Raw genomic sequence first — 17814 nt, 5'->3', positions numbered from 1 at the left:
CCAGATTGATCGCCTTTAACTTAAAAGCTGCATCATATGCTTTTCTTCGAGTGTTTTCCATGTTGATGAGGGTGAGTACAAATGACTGATTTACAATAATTTAATTGTGAAAGTGCACTTGATTTATCGTACAAATTCATTGGACCTCTGTGAACTACTCATCAATTTTATTGGTCTACTGTTACGAGGCAAAATGTTTTTGGCGGCATGAAAAAAAACATGCATTAGCCGCACCGTAGTATAGGCCGCAGTGTTGCCACAGTGTTCAAAGCGTGGGGGGAAAAGTAGCGGCTTATAGTCCGGAATTTACGGTAACAAGTTATGCTTCAGTTATATATGGTACTGTAAAGATTATTTTGGAGTATTGTATGCAATATTGCATTTCTTACCCGTGAGAATGTTGAATCATCTTGAATTTTACAATGAAAATGAAGATTTAGAGGACACAATCATCAAAAGCATTATATGAAGGCAATCCATTACCTGCACTAGGTATCTGCACTGTTATTATTCAGTTACAGTCTATCAAGACAACTGGATTCACTGGATGAATTCCTGCATCAGTAACTATTAAGAACTAATACAGTTTTATAGTACTGTAGAAGAACTGATACTGTTCTAATTTGCTCTGTTTCATTTAAATACATAATTTGTTACTCAGACAAATAGTCATCTTTTTATACCTTTTTAACAATTTCCATGAAACTTCAGCTAAATGAGGCAGCCACTTAATTAGACCAAAATATACTAGTCCCAATGTGTCCCGATTAACCGGAATCCACTGTTTGAATTACTAAAGAGCATATGGCTGAATTTAGATTTGAAAGCTCTGAAAATAGGAATACTTATAAACAATGTAGCTGCTGAATCCTTAAAATCCATTGGGAAGAGAACCTTCCCTCCATACTCAGTGTAACTCACATCAATTCCTTTTCATAGGATTGATTCTTGGCCAATTTCTAAAGTGAAGTAGTACGCTTCTTCTCTGTTTACAAATATTTTCAGGGAAACCTTCAGAAGTTGATATTTACTATCTATCCAAAAGATGTCACCCACCCAGAGAATATCTTTTTAAAACTGATCTTTTTAGTGTTTCTCCAGAGATAAGTGAATCATCTTAATTAAAAATGTGTGCTGTGCTTATATTTTTAATGATGTTAGAAATGCAAATATCCGCTATAACAGGTTTTGGAAACCGAGTTATATTTTATATTGGCGATTTCTTTCACTCCACTTCACTGGAGCTGCCCTTTACAAACATTTTACTTTGCATTACAGCAGCAATTCTGTAATGACCTTTATACATAATGAACTTTGCTTCTCAAAGAATCTTAGTAATATAGTAAGCACTGTGGGCAAATAATTGCAACTTGCATTTCATTTAACATTTAGTTGAAGGTATAGTGTAAAATAAAACACCAATAATCCAGCAACTTCCAGGACTTTGGTGACTGGCAGATTTTCCACAATATCAGATATTATTCCTATGGATAGCCAATCTCACTTCTAATTTGCTTTAAGTTATTCAGAGCATAGTACAATTTTCGATGATCCAAGCAATACTACAGGAAATAAAATCCAGAATTCAATGGGAGCGCAGGAACTGGGACCCTGGTGAGTTTAAAAGGACCTCAGGAAACATCTGCTACTGAGGTAAATGACCAACCAGCATCTGGAGAGCCAAATATGAACTATTAGGATTTCAAATAAATTAACAAGCCACCTCTACTACCATGATAAGGTCAAACTCAGGTTGGAGAAGCAATACCGCACATTCCAACCACGTAGCCTCCAACCTGATGAAATGAACGTCGATTTCTTCATCTTCCAATAATCCTACCCCCTCATTCTCTTATTCTGTTCCATTATCCTATCACCTCTTCTTCTCTTCACTTGCTCATCCCCTCCCTTTGATTCCCTTCCTCCTTACCCATCTTCCATAGCTCACTATCCCCTCTTATTAGATTCCTTTCTCTTCAATCCTTTACCTCTTCCACCTATCCCATCCCAGCTTCTTCATTCCTTCCCCCACCCACCTTAATTCCCACCTGGTCTCAACTATCAACTGCCAGCATGTCCTCCTTCCCCACCCCCACCCACCTTATTTTGGCTTCTGTCCCCTTCTTTTCCAGTCCTAATGAAGGGCCTCAACCCAATACATCTACTGTTTATTCCCCTCTATAAATGCTGCCTGACTTGATAAATTCCACCAAGCATGGCCCATCAAATTATTCCGCTTTTACTTTGCACGTATAACAAGCATTCCCAGCATCTTACAACCTTTTCAATGCATGTCATTACAGTTTGATGCTCAGACACAAATACAGAATACAAGCTGTAAATATTAGTTCAACAAAGTGGCATCTTTGAATAGGTTGACTTATCAAAATTATTTTAATACAACCTAACAATATGACTTTGTAATACTCATCGGACCACAGTTGTCTTTGCAAAAGCCTACACTACAAAGTCACACCTACAAAATGCTGGAGGAACTCAGCAAGCCAGGCAGCACCCCTGGAAAAAGAGTATAGTCAATGTTTTGGGCCGAGACCTTTCAAGAGTTGAAACATCAATTGTACTCTTTTCCATAAATGCTGCCTGGCCTGCTGAGTTTTTCCAGCATTTTGCGTGTTGCTTAGATTTCTAGCATCTCCAGATTTTCTCATTTGTGAAAGTCACAATTAATTATGGAGAAAATGAAGTTTACTAAAATCCATTGGTGATCTGGTGCTATAACTGTTCTTCATTTTAATCAATCACAGAGAAGCCATAAATTGCAGTGAAATACTTTTAGAAGCCCAAAGGCTTGGGGTTAAAATGTCCGTTCACAAAGTAGTATCATATTTGGGAGGTTTAAGAAAATACAGCCTAAAATCAACCAAGGATATAGTGTATGATGGTAGACTGGGAAGAAATTACCAATAACAAGAGGAAGAAGTTAAAAGTATTTATTTCTCTGTGCCCAGTATAGAAGGTATTAAAAAACCCTCTCGACAAACTAAAAACATTCAAATCTTGTATGTGGTTTACAAATTGATCTAATTGTGAAAAAAAGTTCACTGCTGACCGCATTTAAATTGAGAGCAGCACTTTAGCAAGGGATGATGGTCATTACAGAGAATGGAGTGGCTCAAAATGAAGTTGAAATGAGTAGCCACAAATTATTAGTTATTTGTCCTGGTTTGAAGCGACATTTAAATAGTTACAAATTATCCTGTTTGCATTTTTAGTACATTGCACTCTATTTAGATCTGCCAAATAACCATATAACAATTACAGCACGGAAACAGGCCATCTCGGTCCTTCTAGTCCATGCCGAACGCTTACTCTCACCTAGTCCCACTGACCTGCACTCAGCCCATAATCCTCCATTCCTTTCCTGACCATATAACTATCCAGTTTTACTTTAAATGACAATATCGAACCTGCCTCTACCACTTCTACTGGAAGCTCGTTCCACACAGCTACAACTCTGAGTAAAGTCCCCCCCTTGTGTTACCCCTAAACTTTTGCCCCTTAACTCTCAACTCATTTCCTCTTGTTTGAATCTCCCCTATTCTCAATGGAAAAAGCCTATCCACGTCAACTCTATCTATCCCCCTCATAATTTTAAATACCTCTATCAAGTCCCCCCTCAACCTTCTACACTCCAAAGAATAAAGACCCAACTTGTTCAACCTTTCTCTGTAACTTAGGTGCTGAAACCCAGGTAACATTCTAGTAAATCTCCTCTGTACTCTCTCTATTTTGTTGACATCTTTCCTATAATTCGGTGACCAGAACTGTATACAATACTCCAAATTTGGCCTCACCAATGCCTTGTACAATTTTAACATTACATCCCAACTCCTATACTCAATGGTCTGATTTATAAAGGCCAGCATACCAAAAGCTTTCTTCACCACCCTATCCACATGAGATCCCACCTTCAGGGAACTATGCACCATTATTCCTAGATCACTCTGTTCTACTGCATTCTTCAATGCTCTACCATTTACCATGTATGTCCTATTTTGATTATTCCTACCAAAACGTAGCACCTCATACTTATCAGCATTAAACTCCACCTGCCATCTTTCAGCCCACTCTTCTAACTGGCCTAAATCTCTCTGCAAGCTTTGAAAACCTACTTCTTTATCCACAATGCCACCTATCTTAGTATCATCTGCATACTTACTAATCCAATATACCACCCCATCCTACCCCAAATAAATTAAACTGCTCACCTATATCAAAGGACAACAAAGTAATAACTATCCAAACAAGCTGACCCACTGATTTGAGATTATCTTTCCAAAAGGTAATAAAACAGTAAGAAATATTTAAGCATTTTTTAAAATTGTTCCTACAGAATTGTTCTATTTTGCAACATCACAACATACAAGTTACAATTGACAACCTGATTGGCACATTTTAAACTAACAAATGCACACATTTAACATAATTTTAAGCTACAATCCAACCACAAAATATCAATGAATATCCTTGGACACACCATTTGGCCTCAGGTTTTCTAGCAAAGGATTCTAACTAAACAAGGCAAAACAACTTGGCATTATTTGGTTTGTGGATGCACAAGATCAGTGCATAAAACAGGAACCGCAACACTAAACACTGCAATGTTAAATGAAATTCAAATAGTGAAAAGCTGCCTGGTACAATCAATAGTTTAGCTTTTTTTGAAAACAAAATCTCTGGTTTACCCAAACAGCTTAATATCTGAAAACACCAATTTCCTCACTACCTTCCTACCAGCTCCAAATAGATTTACACAACTCAGTTGCTTTAAAATAAAAGATAGTAGAGCTGGTGCAATAAATATTATCACTATTAATCAGGCTACAGATATTCCTGTTGTCAATTGAACCAGTTTTAGACTGCCTGTGGAAAAATATGCAGCAAGGCCAGCATTTATTACTAACCCTTAAGAGGACTTAAGAAGTTCAATAAAGTATCTATCAAATGTACAGGGAAAAAAATATTTGACCCTGTGAAGGGTGAGGATGAGCAATTTTTATTTATTTATTTGTTGAGATACAATTCAGAGTAGGCCCTTCTGGTCCTATGAGCCATGCTGTCCAGCAACCCACCAATTTAACTCTAGCCTAATCAAGGGACAATTTGCAGTGACTAATTAACCTACCAACCTGTACTACTTTGGACTGTGGGAGAAAACTGGAGCACCCAGAGGAAGCCCATAAGAACATGGGGTGAACGTACAAACTCCCTACAGGCAGTGGCGAGAATATTTCAAAGCAAGAATAATGTGTAGCTTGGAGAAGAGTCAGCAAGTAATGTTCCCCATCATGTTTGCAAGGTTCCCCTCATTTACTTTTCACATGCTTCTTAGTGGTGGAGGTCATGGTTTGGGGAGTGCTATTGTAGTAGTCTAAGTGAATAAATGCAACGTACTTTGTAGATAGCACCTGCAACAGACTGTGCAGTTGGAAGGAACGGATTAGTATTATTGTATATAATATATTGTATAACATATAGTATAATGTTATTATGATTGGCCCAGTTAACCTTTTGAACAATTACAGTTCCAAAATATCAATAGCGAGGGAGTCTACAAAGGCAAAGACAGTGTCAAAAGGTAGGTAGTCACACTCTCTTTTATTGGAGCTCACTGCCTGGAACTTCTAAATAATGCAACTACTATTTACTCCTTCCATTAACTCACACTAATATTACTGAATTTCATTTGCCAATATTTGCAACTTTATTTTGTCCTCTTGTAACATGTTGCAAATTTCTTCATTACTGACCACCTCTCCTAATTTCAGTAGCATCTACAAATTTAAATTCCAAAGCTGAGGACTTCCCATTTAAGGTCATCTTTATAACCTACATCCTATCACTGAAACACCCAAAATAGCTCCAACTAGTTGATACTCAATCAACTGTTTCTAAAGATCTTGTCTAGTTACCATTTCCTCTCACTGCAGAATAATTGGGTAGTCCTTTGCACAGTATGTCCTCATATTTCATACTGTAATTACTTCATTAACCAGTACTCCTCATCAGGTCAACCTTTAGGACCAAAGATGATTCACTTCTACTCCGGTTCAGAAGTGACTGATGAAGGTAGTATCAGACCTGGAGACTCAATTACATACTGGGCAGAATTGTCCCTGATGGGCAAGGCAGATTGGTCATTAGCCAGATGGTGCACTCCTTCCATCATACTTCGGAGGGGCAGAGTGAAGTTATAATGGCACTACACAGCAATTCCTTTATTGCATGTTTGGAAACAGCTCTATTTCTATCTTTGATATCTCTATTTTACCTTTTCAAGGTTACTTTGAAGACCTTGACTGGTTCTGCGGGAATGGGACCTGCTCTCAGGGCCTCACAACCAAGCACACAGCCTGGAAGACTAGCTTGCCATCAGGGTGCTAGATTTTTGTGGCTCTGGAGATGGGCCAGTGCGTGACTAAGACATCGCAGGAGAACATGAAATATTGAGGGCAAGCAGGTTAGCTGCAGTGGGGCCGACTCTCTGGGTTCAGAGCTTGGAAAAAGCAGAGCAACAGACTTTTAACATCGTAAATTAGCAAGTTGTTTGTTATGTCTTCTTTTACACCTCTTTTTCCCTTATTAGGGCGACAGAGAAAGCCTGTGATACGCCAAATTACCAGGTGAATGAGTAGTCTTTAGGCTACTGCAAGTCTGTCTTTATTGATGCTTTGCTGCACGCTTCAGTGCTCAGTGGAGGGCGCTAATGCTTTCTTGCTGGTGGGGGGGGGGGGGTGTCATTGCCTTGCCGCTGCTTGTGTGTGGGAGGGGGAGCTGGGGGGGGGTTTTGGGGTTCTAAAAGGACTACCATTCGATCTTTGGGGGCATTCACCTGTTTTCGTGGATGTTTGGGGAAAAAAGAATTTCAGAATGTATATTGTATACATTTTTCTGACACTAAATATACCTATTGAAACCATTTTACATTGGCCTACACATTTCCAAAGCATTGACTCAAGAGACTTATTGTGATCCCAAATGTACCTTCTCTAATTTGAGCAGCTAAGGGACACAGATTCCCCAACAGTCAGTGCTGATATTGCGGTCTCCCATCAAACCTCCATCTCCTCCCCACCTGTCAAGTTAACTCTGAGAACGTTTGGATTTTCTCTACATCCAGCAATCACTTCCCATGATAAAGCTTGGAACTATGCTCGTCTGGAATGGGCCATTGCCTGCAGGTGTTTGCTCTAGGCTGTGCAATTCTTGGAAGCATAAAGGCCAGAGATCACTGCTAACTGGTGAACCACAAAATACCTGCCAAGTATTTAGTCTTAATTTTCAATGAGTCACTTTTCGCTGTCAGCTAGAAATAGTGCTCTGAGGTGAATTTCATCATTGCTATCTGCCTTCACTGAAATGTGAAAATGGTCCACATTTTTCAGGAGAAAAGATTGGTCAGAATGTTATCTTCCACAATTGGGTTGTTGAATACTCCATTATCACTTTGGGACTCCTCCTAATCAACTGTAACAGCTCTGAGCATTTAGACTATGTAGACACACAACTGTTATTTTCTTAACTGCAGCAATTTAGGCATTCTGCAAGGTCTTGATTTGTTTCAATGACACAAGATTTGGCAATTAAAAAAATGATTTCCCATTACATACAAAACATAATTTTTTTACATATGAAGGTAGCCAATCAGCCCCTCAAACTTGTGAAACCATTCAGCAAGCTCATGACTGATCTACCTTAAAACTATTGTTAAAACTACTGCCTTATCCCCAATTCTTCCAAAAAATTCAGAAATTACTCAATTCCTCTTCTGAATGAAATCAATGACATTATAGTATTTTAGGTAGAGAAATCCAAGTCATATTTTGAAACTATACCCCAGTTTCAGAAAATAAAATTTAATGTATGAATAAACTATTTAACCCCTCCAGTTTGCTCTCCCATTTAAAATGACCATTCATCTCACTGTCACATTCAACTCTTCCCCCCACGTATACACGTCAATACCATTTTTACGTAGAAATTTACCTATTGGTTGCTTAAATGCATTCAGCAAATTGGACTCCATAGCTCTGTGATAAGAGCTTACAAAGTCACCATTCTCGGAGGAAAAAAAATCCTCATCTCAAAGTATATATATTACTATACTACCATGAGATTCATCTTCTTGCAGATATTTACAGGAAAAAGAAATACAATAGAAGTTTATAGAAAACAATACTTAAAAAGACTGACAAAAACCTATCTGTAATGTGCAAAAAGACAAACTGCGCAAAAATAATGATGAGAAAATGTTGTGAAGAGCCATTGAAAGTGAGCTTAAAAATGAAGTTATCCAGACTAGTTCAAGAGTCTGTTGACTGTAAATTCCTCAGCCACAGACTGTGACCCTTTTATTCTAGGCACTCCAACCGGGGAAATATGCTCCTCACTTTCAACCTGTCCAGCCTTGTAAGAATTTAGCAAGTTACAATTATATTCCCTCACATTCAACTAATCTCTTACAAATATAAATTAATCCAATTTCATCTCAAAGGATAGTTGTGTCCATCCAGGAGTCTATCATGTGAACTCTTGTACAGCCTGTCCATATCCATTCTTAAATAAGAAAGACAAGTCTGCACATAATACTCCAGTTATGGTCTTCCATTCAATTGTGACAAACCATCCTTACTCATTTACTCAAATCCTCTTGCAATGAAGGGCAACATATCAACTGTCTGAACAGCTTCATCTACATGCTTGCTTACAGCAACTGCTGTACAGGAACACTCAAGTCACTTTGCATATTAACATTTCCTAATATAATACCACATGCAATACTCTGCCATTTGGTTTCACTTACTGTGTTAGAGAACTTCCATTAATGCTTATCATGTTGCATCTGCAAAATTTCTGCCCACTAGTTCAATTGATCCCAGTCACCTTGAAGCCCCTTTGCATTATCCTCACAGATTCCACCTAGTCTAGAATAGAACTTCAAATTAGTTCATCCACCCCATTTTACAAGTCATTAATTTATAATATGAATAGCTGACACCCAAGCACTGAAGACTGCATTAGCCCACTAGTTATCATCTACCTTGCCAAAAAAGATCCATTTATTCCCAAACTGTTTCCTGTCTGTCAATCAACTTTCAATCTTTGCCGAGACATTAACCCAAAGTCACACTTTAACTTTACACACCAACTTTTTAAATACAGGATGTAACAAGGCACCACATCAATTGAGTTTCTTTTATCATTTACCAACCTTTCCAGGAGCTCTGGCAAACGACGCTTTTGCAAGAATCGATGTCTGAACATACTGATATTTTCCCAAAGGTATTTAATTACTCTATCCTTTTATAGTTATCACCAGCATATTCCTTAATGGTGATGTTAGCCTATCTAGACTATAGATCTACATTTTCTCTCCCCCTTTTTCCTAAAAGAAAAATGAGGTTATGTTTTCAACAATATACTGAATACTGGAAAATGCTAACCATTGCATTCATTATTCTTTATTAATCCTCATGATTTCCAAGATGGCGGCACGACGCAGCTTGCAGCGGCCACTCCAGAGCTGATTATGTTATTTGTGAAGTGGGGTGCCGTGCACAATCATAATCAATTGAAAACGGACATGGGAGCACGGAGGAACATCGGAAAATCTCCAGGAAGACCTTCTTCCTGCTGTGAGGTCCGGGTCTCTGCTGGGAAGGACAGGCCCCCAGTCCTTGGGGTCACGCTGTCGATGCCCATTGGCAGGGCCATCTTAATACAATCGGCAAAGAATGGTGCTCGGAGAAGCTGTGCCGGAGGGGATGGTCGTCGGCTCGGAGGTTCAACGGACTCAGAGTCCGCTGCGGTCAGGTCGTTTTCATTGTGTGCTGCGTCTGCGAGGCTGAGTCGGGCGGCGCCGTGGAGTACCCGTGGGGGTATTCCCTTCTGCTGCTGGCGTGGGATGGCGAGTGTGTCGGGACCCTGGGGACTTGTGGAAACTGTGTGGTGATTTCTTTTGAACTTATAGTCCTTTAACATCTTTGGACTATTTTTACTGTGCCCATGGTCTGTTTTTTTTTTATCAATTATGCTATTGTTTGCACTGTTGCAGCTATATGTTGTTACTATGTGGTTTTGTGCAGGTCTTGTAGCTTTAGTTTTTGGTCTTGTGTGTCTGGTGGATTTGGAGCTCCTTTCCGGGGAACACGCTAAGACGGTATCGCGATATTAATACGCAGCAGCCTCTCCGGACTCTGGATTGGGGATTGCTAAACGTTATGTGGATTTTCTGGTGTAGTCTGTTTTGTCATATGCTTTTGTGATATCATTCTGGAGGAACGTTGTCTCATTTTTTAACTGCATTGCATTTGTGGTTTCTAAATGACAATAAACTGAATCTGAATTATTTCCATTGTTCACTCTTTTATTACTGTGAGTGACAAATCATCTAGTCCTTGGGTTTTTAAATCAACTTTCAGTACCATTAATTTCTTTAGACAATTTCCTTCCCTATGCTAATTTTATTCAGGTTCATTAGCTTTGTGGTTCCCTAACTTGTGTAAAGTTACTTGTGTTCCCCTACATGAAATCAGAGCCAAAAGTATTTGTTTCTCCATGATACAAGGAGCTAAGAATATGATACAAATTTCTAAGAATAGGAGACCTACACTGCACTGACCGTTTTCCTTTCTGTGGAATTTGTATAGAATATCATTATTCCACAGGCAGGAGACTCAACCTATTGTAATCCTGTAGAATCCTCTAAATTCCTCTAAAAATTGTGTAACGCCTCAATGAGGATGGCCTTTCTAATCTCTACAGAATAACACAATATAAATCAATCTTTCAATAATATCAATCTTTCTTTAAATGATAGACTCACAATGCCAAGAACCAAATGATGGAATTTTTACTGTTTTCCCTCATTAGAAAATAAAAAGAGCAAATATCAAGGAGTCTAGTTCCCCCGCATACCACACACACACAATCATGTGTCTTCAATGTATACATTTGAAAAAAAAACTTTATATTCAATGAACTCTAAGACTGCCTCATTTTAAACTCTACAATTTTAGAGAATAGTCATCTCATGTCAAATAAGTTCATGCATTTTAAAACTGTATTGCTAAATTACAGAATTTGAATATTTTGATTGTGACTTATATATTCTAAATGTATACACACAAAATGGCAACAGAATTCAAAGCCATGATGCAAAATAAAATATATAAACTTTAAAGAAAATAATTTACTTTTGCTCAATCAACGCAAGATATTTCAAGATACATCAGGATGATGGCCAAGTTAGTTGACTAGTACTTGGGCCAATGATCCAGATACACAAATCTCAATATTCTGTTTAGATAATTTAAATTAAGTTAATGAATTAAATCAGGAATTAAATGCTAATATCAGTCTGACAATTATGACCACTGGATACTTATCAAACAAACATCCAATTTACTAAATGTCCTTCAAGGAATGCCTGTTTGGCCAATAGAGACTCTAGATTCACCAATACGATTAATACTAATTCTGCCACAATTAGGGACAACTGATAAATACTCAAAAACATACATATGCCATGTACAAATTAAAAAATCCAGACCTTTGACTATCAATAAGGAAATGTGAATGCAATTTAAAATGTATTTGAAATCTTCCATGATGCTTTTTGATCAACCAACCCTTCTATAAATACAAATTGTTGACTAAGTTTACCAATTCCCATTTTATACTTACATCCAATAAATCGCAATCATGATTCATAAGTGGATTCACTTCATTCAACTCTGAGCTCGGAGTGTTACACTGTTTTTCTTGAGATAACATCAGGTATCCCACAGCTTCTTTCCGATTTCTTAAATGTAAGTTTGGGTCCTCGTCTAATCGTGGGCCTTCCAGCTTGTTAACAATAAAAATTCTTCTTTAAAATATAAAAGGTTTTCTTTTAGAAATGCAGTTGAATTCAAAACCCTGTTTGAAGAGAAGAGGCAAATTAATTTTCCAACCCGAACCATGCTTAATACACATTGATTTTTGTGATTATTTTGCTAAAATTTGCAAAATAAAAAAGCTGACTTTCTCCAGCAACATATTTCATAAGAGTTCAAACTTGAGCAAGATTAGTCACTTTGGCACAGCATTCACCATGGCTCATGCTACCAGATTTTAAACTTGAAAAACAAGAGTTATTGGGCCAGTCTGGAAGGATTGTCAGATCTTTCTATCAGAGATCTCTGGTTACCTATAAAAAGGTTATTTTTATTTTTCTCTTGCCCTCCCCAGGAAAGTGAAGACTATTTCAGCCACCTAGTAACTAATCAGCCCCTTATCCAGGATAAGAATCAAACCTCAAGCCTATAGTGGCTGGGGCTTTGCATTTCAGGGGTAAAACACAGGCAGAGATAGCATAGTAGCTAGCGTAACATTATCACAGCACCAGCAACACAAGTTCAATTCTGCAACTATCTTAAGGAGTTTGTATATTCACCCCATGACCATGCCGGTTTCCTCCCACATTCCAAGTTGGTATACTTAAGTTAATTGGGCAGCGCAGGCTTGCTGGGTAGAAAAGCCTGTTGCCGTGTTGTATCACTGAAATTATAAATTTAACGACGTATGTGTGCGCAAACATAGGTAACACCAACTTAAGACAAGACCTAGGTTTCACCACCACCACTTCTTATCAGAGTGTCTGATAGATGTGCCCTCTAAGGAGTAGAAATCGTGAAGTTATTGTCTTCTCTGCCAGCAAATTATCATATAGTCCACAATTCTATCCTTCTCTGACAACTACCAAGATTAAATCACTTTGTATGCACTCATTCTGTGATATTAAACCTTAAGGTGAATTTCTGACCACATCGCTATTTCATTACCAGAGGCACACATAATACAATTCAATGCACAACACACACAAAATCAGGCAGCGTTGATGGCAGCTTCAGCCCCCTTCCTTTCCACTCCTGATGAAGGCTCTCAGCCCAAAACTTCAACTATTGAAATCCTTCCACAGATGCTGCCAAACTTGCTGAGTAGCTCCAGCATTTTGTGAGTGTTACTGAAGCTTTGAACCTGCAGAATCTCGCGTCTGTGATAAAAATCAACGTTATCCAACTTTACCCCTCCTTCTGCAGAAACCCTATTACCTATAAAATTAGCCATTCAAACACACTCCTGACCAAGTTCACATCTTCCTCCATTAACAAGAGGTCATCAAAAATAATGCCACCCAAGCCCTCATTTATGCAAACCACCCCTACTTGGCAACCATCATTTGCCTTGACATTACCTCAAAATCTTTTGCTCAGTTCTCGTGTTCAGCCCAAGACGTACACTCTTGCGGACAAGAGATAACCTGGCACAGCAGCAGGGTAGAGAAACTGAAGTGGTGTGCTCTTTTCCTATGGGACATAGGTGCTCTTAACCCATGGCCAAGGTTTTCAATGCCATTCTGAATGCCTGTTCTCCAATTTAGCCAGAGATATCAGCAACCAGCAGGAATGTTACATATCTACAAGGTGGCCTGGGAGATGATACATATGGGTTGTTTTTTCTTCCTGTGAATTTAGAGTATTTCACAGAAACGGCATTGGTGGCATCTCTCCAGTGCCTTAGGTGTCTGTGGAAGGTCGTCCAAGTAAAAGCAGCATATAAAAGGGCACTGCAGTCCAATGATCTTCAAATATCTACTCCTTCAACGGACCAAAGCATGATTTAGTAATTAATTTAAATACAAAAAACATGCCACCATCAAATGACTGCCTATATCACTGTTACACATTCAGGAATTTATAAATGACCATCACTTGTTCTCCAGTGAATCTACAAAATTAGTTTCTGTGGTCAAATTTGATTGTTGCAAAGCACATAATGAAATTATGTAAAATGAGCAACAGTCCACAACTGTCATTTTGTATAAGATGATCAAACAGATTTGCTGAAATCCACCGAAATCTTCCAAAGAGGAAATCCAGCAATATGCCACGTTACAGTGCTTATCTATCCAAGATATTGTGCTTCCATTTCAAACCTGCACATCTTACACAAGAGTTAATATTTGTAAAGTTCTTCTAATCTGTCATGGTGTCATTCCTGTTATATGATGATGAACAAAATACTGTATGTAGACCTAAAAAAGATGAATGTTATGAATTTTATTTGAAGTACAATTTGGAATTCAATTGTATGTGATAATTAGAAATATCTTGATGGTGCTTCTTCCTATAGATGCTGCCTGGCCTGCTGCGTTCCACTAGCATTGTGTGTGTGTTGCTTGAATTTCCAGCATCTGCAGATTTCCTTGTGTTTGAGTTAATATTTGAGATAATTTCATCTAGTACTTAACTAAAGACATCATGCTTTAAGCAACACCAAATGCATATAAAGATAAAATATCATCAAGGCTACTACATATAATGAACATCTGATGTTATCTTTGGCAATGATACTTTTACACTACACAACAGAAAGCCAACATTCATTTGTGACTATTTTAAACACTAAAAAGCAATAGAATAAGCAGCTTTTCTTAGTTTTTAACTTCAAAAAAACCTCAAACATTGGTGCTATGGAACTATCCAGACATAAACATATACTTAAACCTCAGAGCAACTTCAACGCCAAATATCCTCAAATTGGGACTATAATTTCTATATTTAAAATATTTTGTTTTATAAGCTACTAGGTTGAAAAACCGTTTTTTAAATTCAGATTAAACTACTTGTTTTCTCATTCACATTAACATAGTTGAACAAAAGGATAATTCATGTTTCAAACTATACCAAGACTTCAATTTTACCAACCTAAAATACCGCTAGAAAAGATGCCATAACATCAATATTCTGACAACAGTTTACTTTGTTACTTGAACTTTACTCATTACCTCATTTAAGTAGGAACCTTCCATTAAGACGGCAGCATGTTCAGTGCAGTGGCCTCTTGGGGGCCAACCAAACGTGCTTTGGTTTTCCTTAAATGTCTTTTTTTTATGATCGCAAGGCAATGCTGGACATTAAGAACTTCAAGTTCTGCAGGTCCAGACCCTCAGCTAGTCACTTGTTAGCGGAGGAGATGGACCTGGTGCAGACCATATTACTGCCTGCTACAGGAAGGCACCGGAGTCAGAGTGGAAAGGCAGTGTGCAGTCCAACAGCGAGTGATTGTCCTGGGCGTTTCTCTTGCAATTACAAGATCCTGGTACACAGTGGTAATGTAAAATGCTGCAAGTCCTTTTCCCTTGTTTACTGGCGAGACAGCTGGCAGAGGAACTGCATGGCCTCAGTTGTAGTGAGGTCTGGAGTTCAAACCATGGGCTTGCATGTTGCAGCAGCCCAGGAGAGGTGACGCCGGAGGCTGTGTAGCGCAGCATCCATGCTGGGTTGGGGGTTGGCCATTGGCCCCTCCTATCAGGGCTGCCATGCAGTCTTCAATCAGTGGAATTACAAGCTAGATTGCGTGTGTGTGTGTATGTTTATCTGTGGACTGCTAAGAACTGCTTTTTCTTGCCAATAACACCTATGCACCATCAACTTAAAGGACATGCCACTCGGACTGCATTTTTTTTTGCAGCTGTATGTTTACTTGTCATCTAATTTGTGCCTTGTGCTGTGTACGACTGTTGGCACTGTGTTTTGTACCACGGCCCCAGAGGAACGCTGTTTTGTTTGCCTGTATTCATAGGTATTCATGAATGGCTGAAAGATAATTAACCTTGTACTTGAATACAGAATTGAAATGGAAATCAATCATACAAAATAGCTTTGTAGCTTAAAGCTTAACAGCAGAAAAATAACTCAGGGATAGTTTTCCTTTTAAATCTTCTGCACATTTTCAAATGCATAGTAACTAGCTTACCAGTAAGTTTCACACTGAAAGCACACTTGCAAAAACACAGCACATGCTTAACTCAATAAAGCTATATGATTCATTTCTGTTGACCTAAAGCACAAGCAACGTAAGTGCACGTTTTAGCCTGACAAGTTAACTACTGTTAATGCACCAAATCCTAAATTGTGTTTTGTTATGCACAAATGAAAGTAATAACTTTGTCTTTCAATTGCCTCCAGCATACACAAGACATAGGAGCAGAATTAGGCTGTTTAGCCCATCAAGTCTGCTACACCACTCAATCATAGCAGATGCTTTTTTCCCCTCCGTGTAGAGGAGAGTAAAATTATAAACCTAGAATCAAAATATTCAATAACAGGGAATGGGGGGGGGGAAGGGGTGGTACTGGGCAAAGAGGAAATGGAAGGTGGATGGAAAAAAATCTTTCTAAAATAGTATGGAACAAAATGCTTTGGAAGAGTGGTGAAAAGGGTATCCTGGCTTTCATAGGTCAGGGCATACAAGTTGGGATATTATGTCACAACTTTACAAGACACTGGCTGCATTTGGGGCAGGCAATGAAGGATATGGTTGTGCTGGAGAGCGAAGATGAGATTCACCAGGATGTCGCCTGAACTGCAGGACTTTTGTTATGGGGAAAGATTGGATAGGCTGGGTTTGTTTTCCCTGCAATAAAGGAGGCTCAGATGTGACCTGCTAGTGGTCCATAAAATTATAGGCAGTATAGATAGGGCAGGCAATTTTTTGCCCATGGCAGTGGTTTGAAATACACAAGGGTGTAGCCTTAAAGTAAGAAGTCTGCCAGAGTAATACGAGTAAACAGGATTAGTGCAGATAGGCAAAAAGGTCAGTATAAACGTGGTGGGCCAAAGGTCCTATTTCTGTGCTGTGCAACTCTATGACTAAGCTCTGAATGACACTATGCAATTTCTGAGAACACACTGCACAGCTATATACTCAGAAATGGTCCAATCCCCAATGAACCAAGCAAATCTTACAACATGACACTCTAACTTCTGAGCAACCTCGCGCTTTTTATTTACAAAATGGCATTCTTCTTTTGCTGGATCCAAATCCCCGAGAAACGATTCCACCCCCCCCCACCCCAATAAGTTTCACCAAAAACTACGAGCAATAGTTGAAACCCGAAGTCGCCTCTCCGTGGACTTCTGGGGCAGAAGGTACACATGGGGTGGGGGGGTGGTGGTGGGGGAGGGGGTCATCTGTGGTCTCGTTTACAGAGCTCTCCCGTACCACCTGTCGCTCCCCAGCCGGAGGCGAAGCAGCCAAGCCCGGTGCTGGCGCTGCCCTCGCTCACGTTACGCCGTGTCAGTTGGTTGTCGGAGCGCCTGACCTCGGCAACAATGAATCCCCTCCTTGCCACATCGCTCAGTGCCAACCCCTTCATTGAAATGTCTTTCGGCTAAGCCGCTTATTCAGTAAATATCTGAGTCGGTTACATTACCTATTCACTGACTCCCCTTTTCTTCCGCTTCCTTTAAAGTACTGTAAGAATTTGCAAACCCCCGCCGGTCTGTATCTTTATCCCGTTTGGTTTGACTCGGTTGCTCCGTAGCGTCAGACATCTCCTGAGCAGGCTGTGACCAATAGAAATCTACCGTTTGCACCACGTGGTACAGTACTTCCTCAGCGCGCGGATGGAGGAAACGGAAACGATTAGAGCGTCGTGGGCTTTCTGGGAATTGAAGTCTCTGGTGTTTTGGTAAACATGATCGTGTTTTCCTTTCCGTTCTGTTTATCCGCCCGCTACAGCCAGCGAAGTTTTCACCTGACGCCTTAAAATACTAGCATTCGAAATATGATTAATGACATATGTAGCCATTTAGTGTAAATTAAGTGGGGGGGGGGAATGATAATATGACCAATCTTGAAGATTAACTAAAAAATAAACGTCTCCTTTCAGTATCTGTTCATCACAAATGTCATCCACCAGCACAAGCAACTTGGGGGTAACAGGAAGTTGGCAGGAATCTACAC

At 39.2% G+C, this 17814-nt stretch overlaps 1 protein-coding gene across 1 annotated transcript in view; it reads right to left on the bottom strand.

Moving 5' to 3' along the window:
- LOC132398503 (adiponectin receptor protein 2-like) overlaps positions 1-17436 on the bottom strand; it is a 64272-nt gene extending 46836 nt beyond the window's left edge. The window contains exons 1-2 of the mRNA XM_059978074.1: positions 17282-17436; positions 11707-11940 (exon numbers count right to left, since the gene is read on the bottom strand). Coding sequence (XP_059834057.1) covers positions 11707-11796 — 90 coding nt within the window. The 5' untranslated portion in view covers positions 11797-11940; positions 17282-17436. The remainder of the gene's footprint in view (positions 1-11706; positions 11941-17281) is intronic.
- Between the last annotated feature and the right edge of the window lie 378 nt (positions 17437-17814).

The sequence above is a fragment of the Hypanus sabinus genome, chromosome 8, assembly GCF_030144855.1.
Source record: "Hypanus sabinus isolate sHypSab1 chromosome 8, sHypSab1.hap1, whole genome shotgun sequence".
NCBI lineage: Eukaryota > Metazoa > Chordata > Chondrichthyes > Myliobatiformes > Dasyatidae > Hypanus > Hypanus sabinus.
This window is presented reverse-complemented; position numbering and strand designations above follow the sequence as displayed.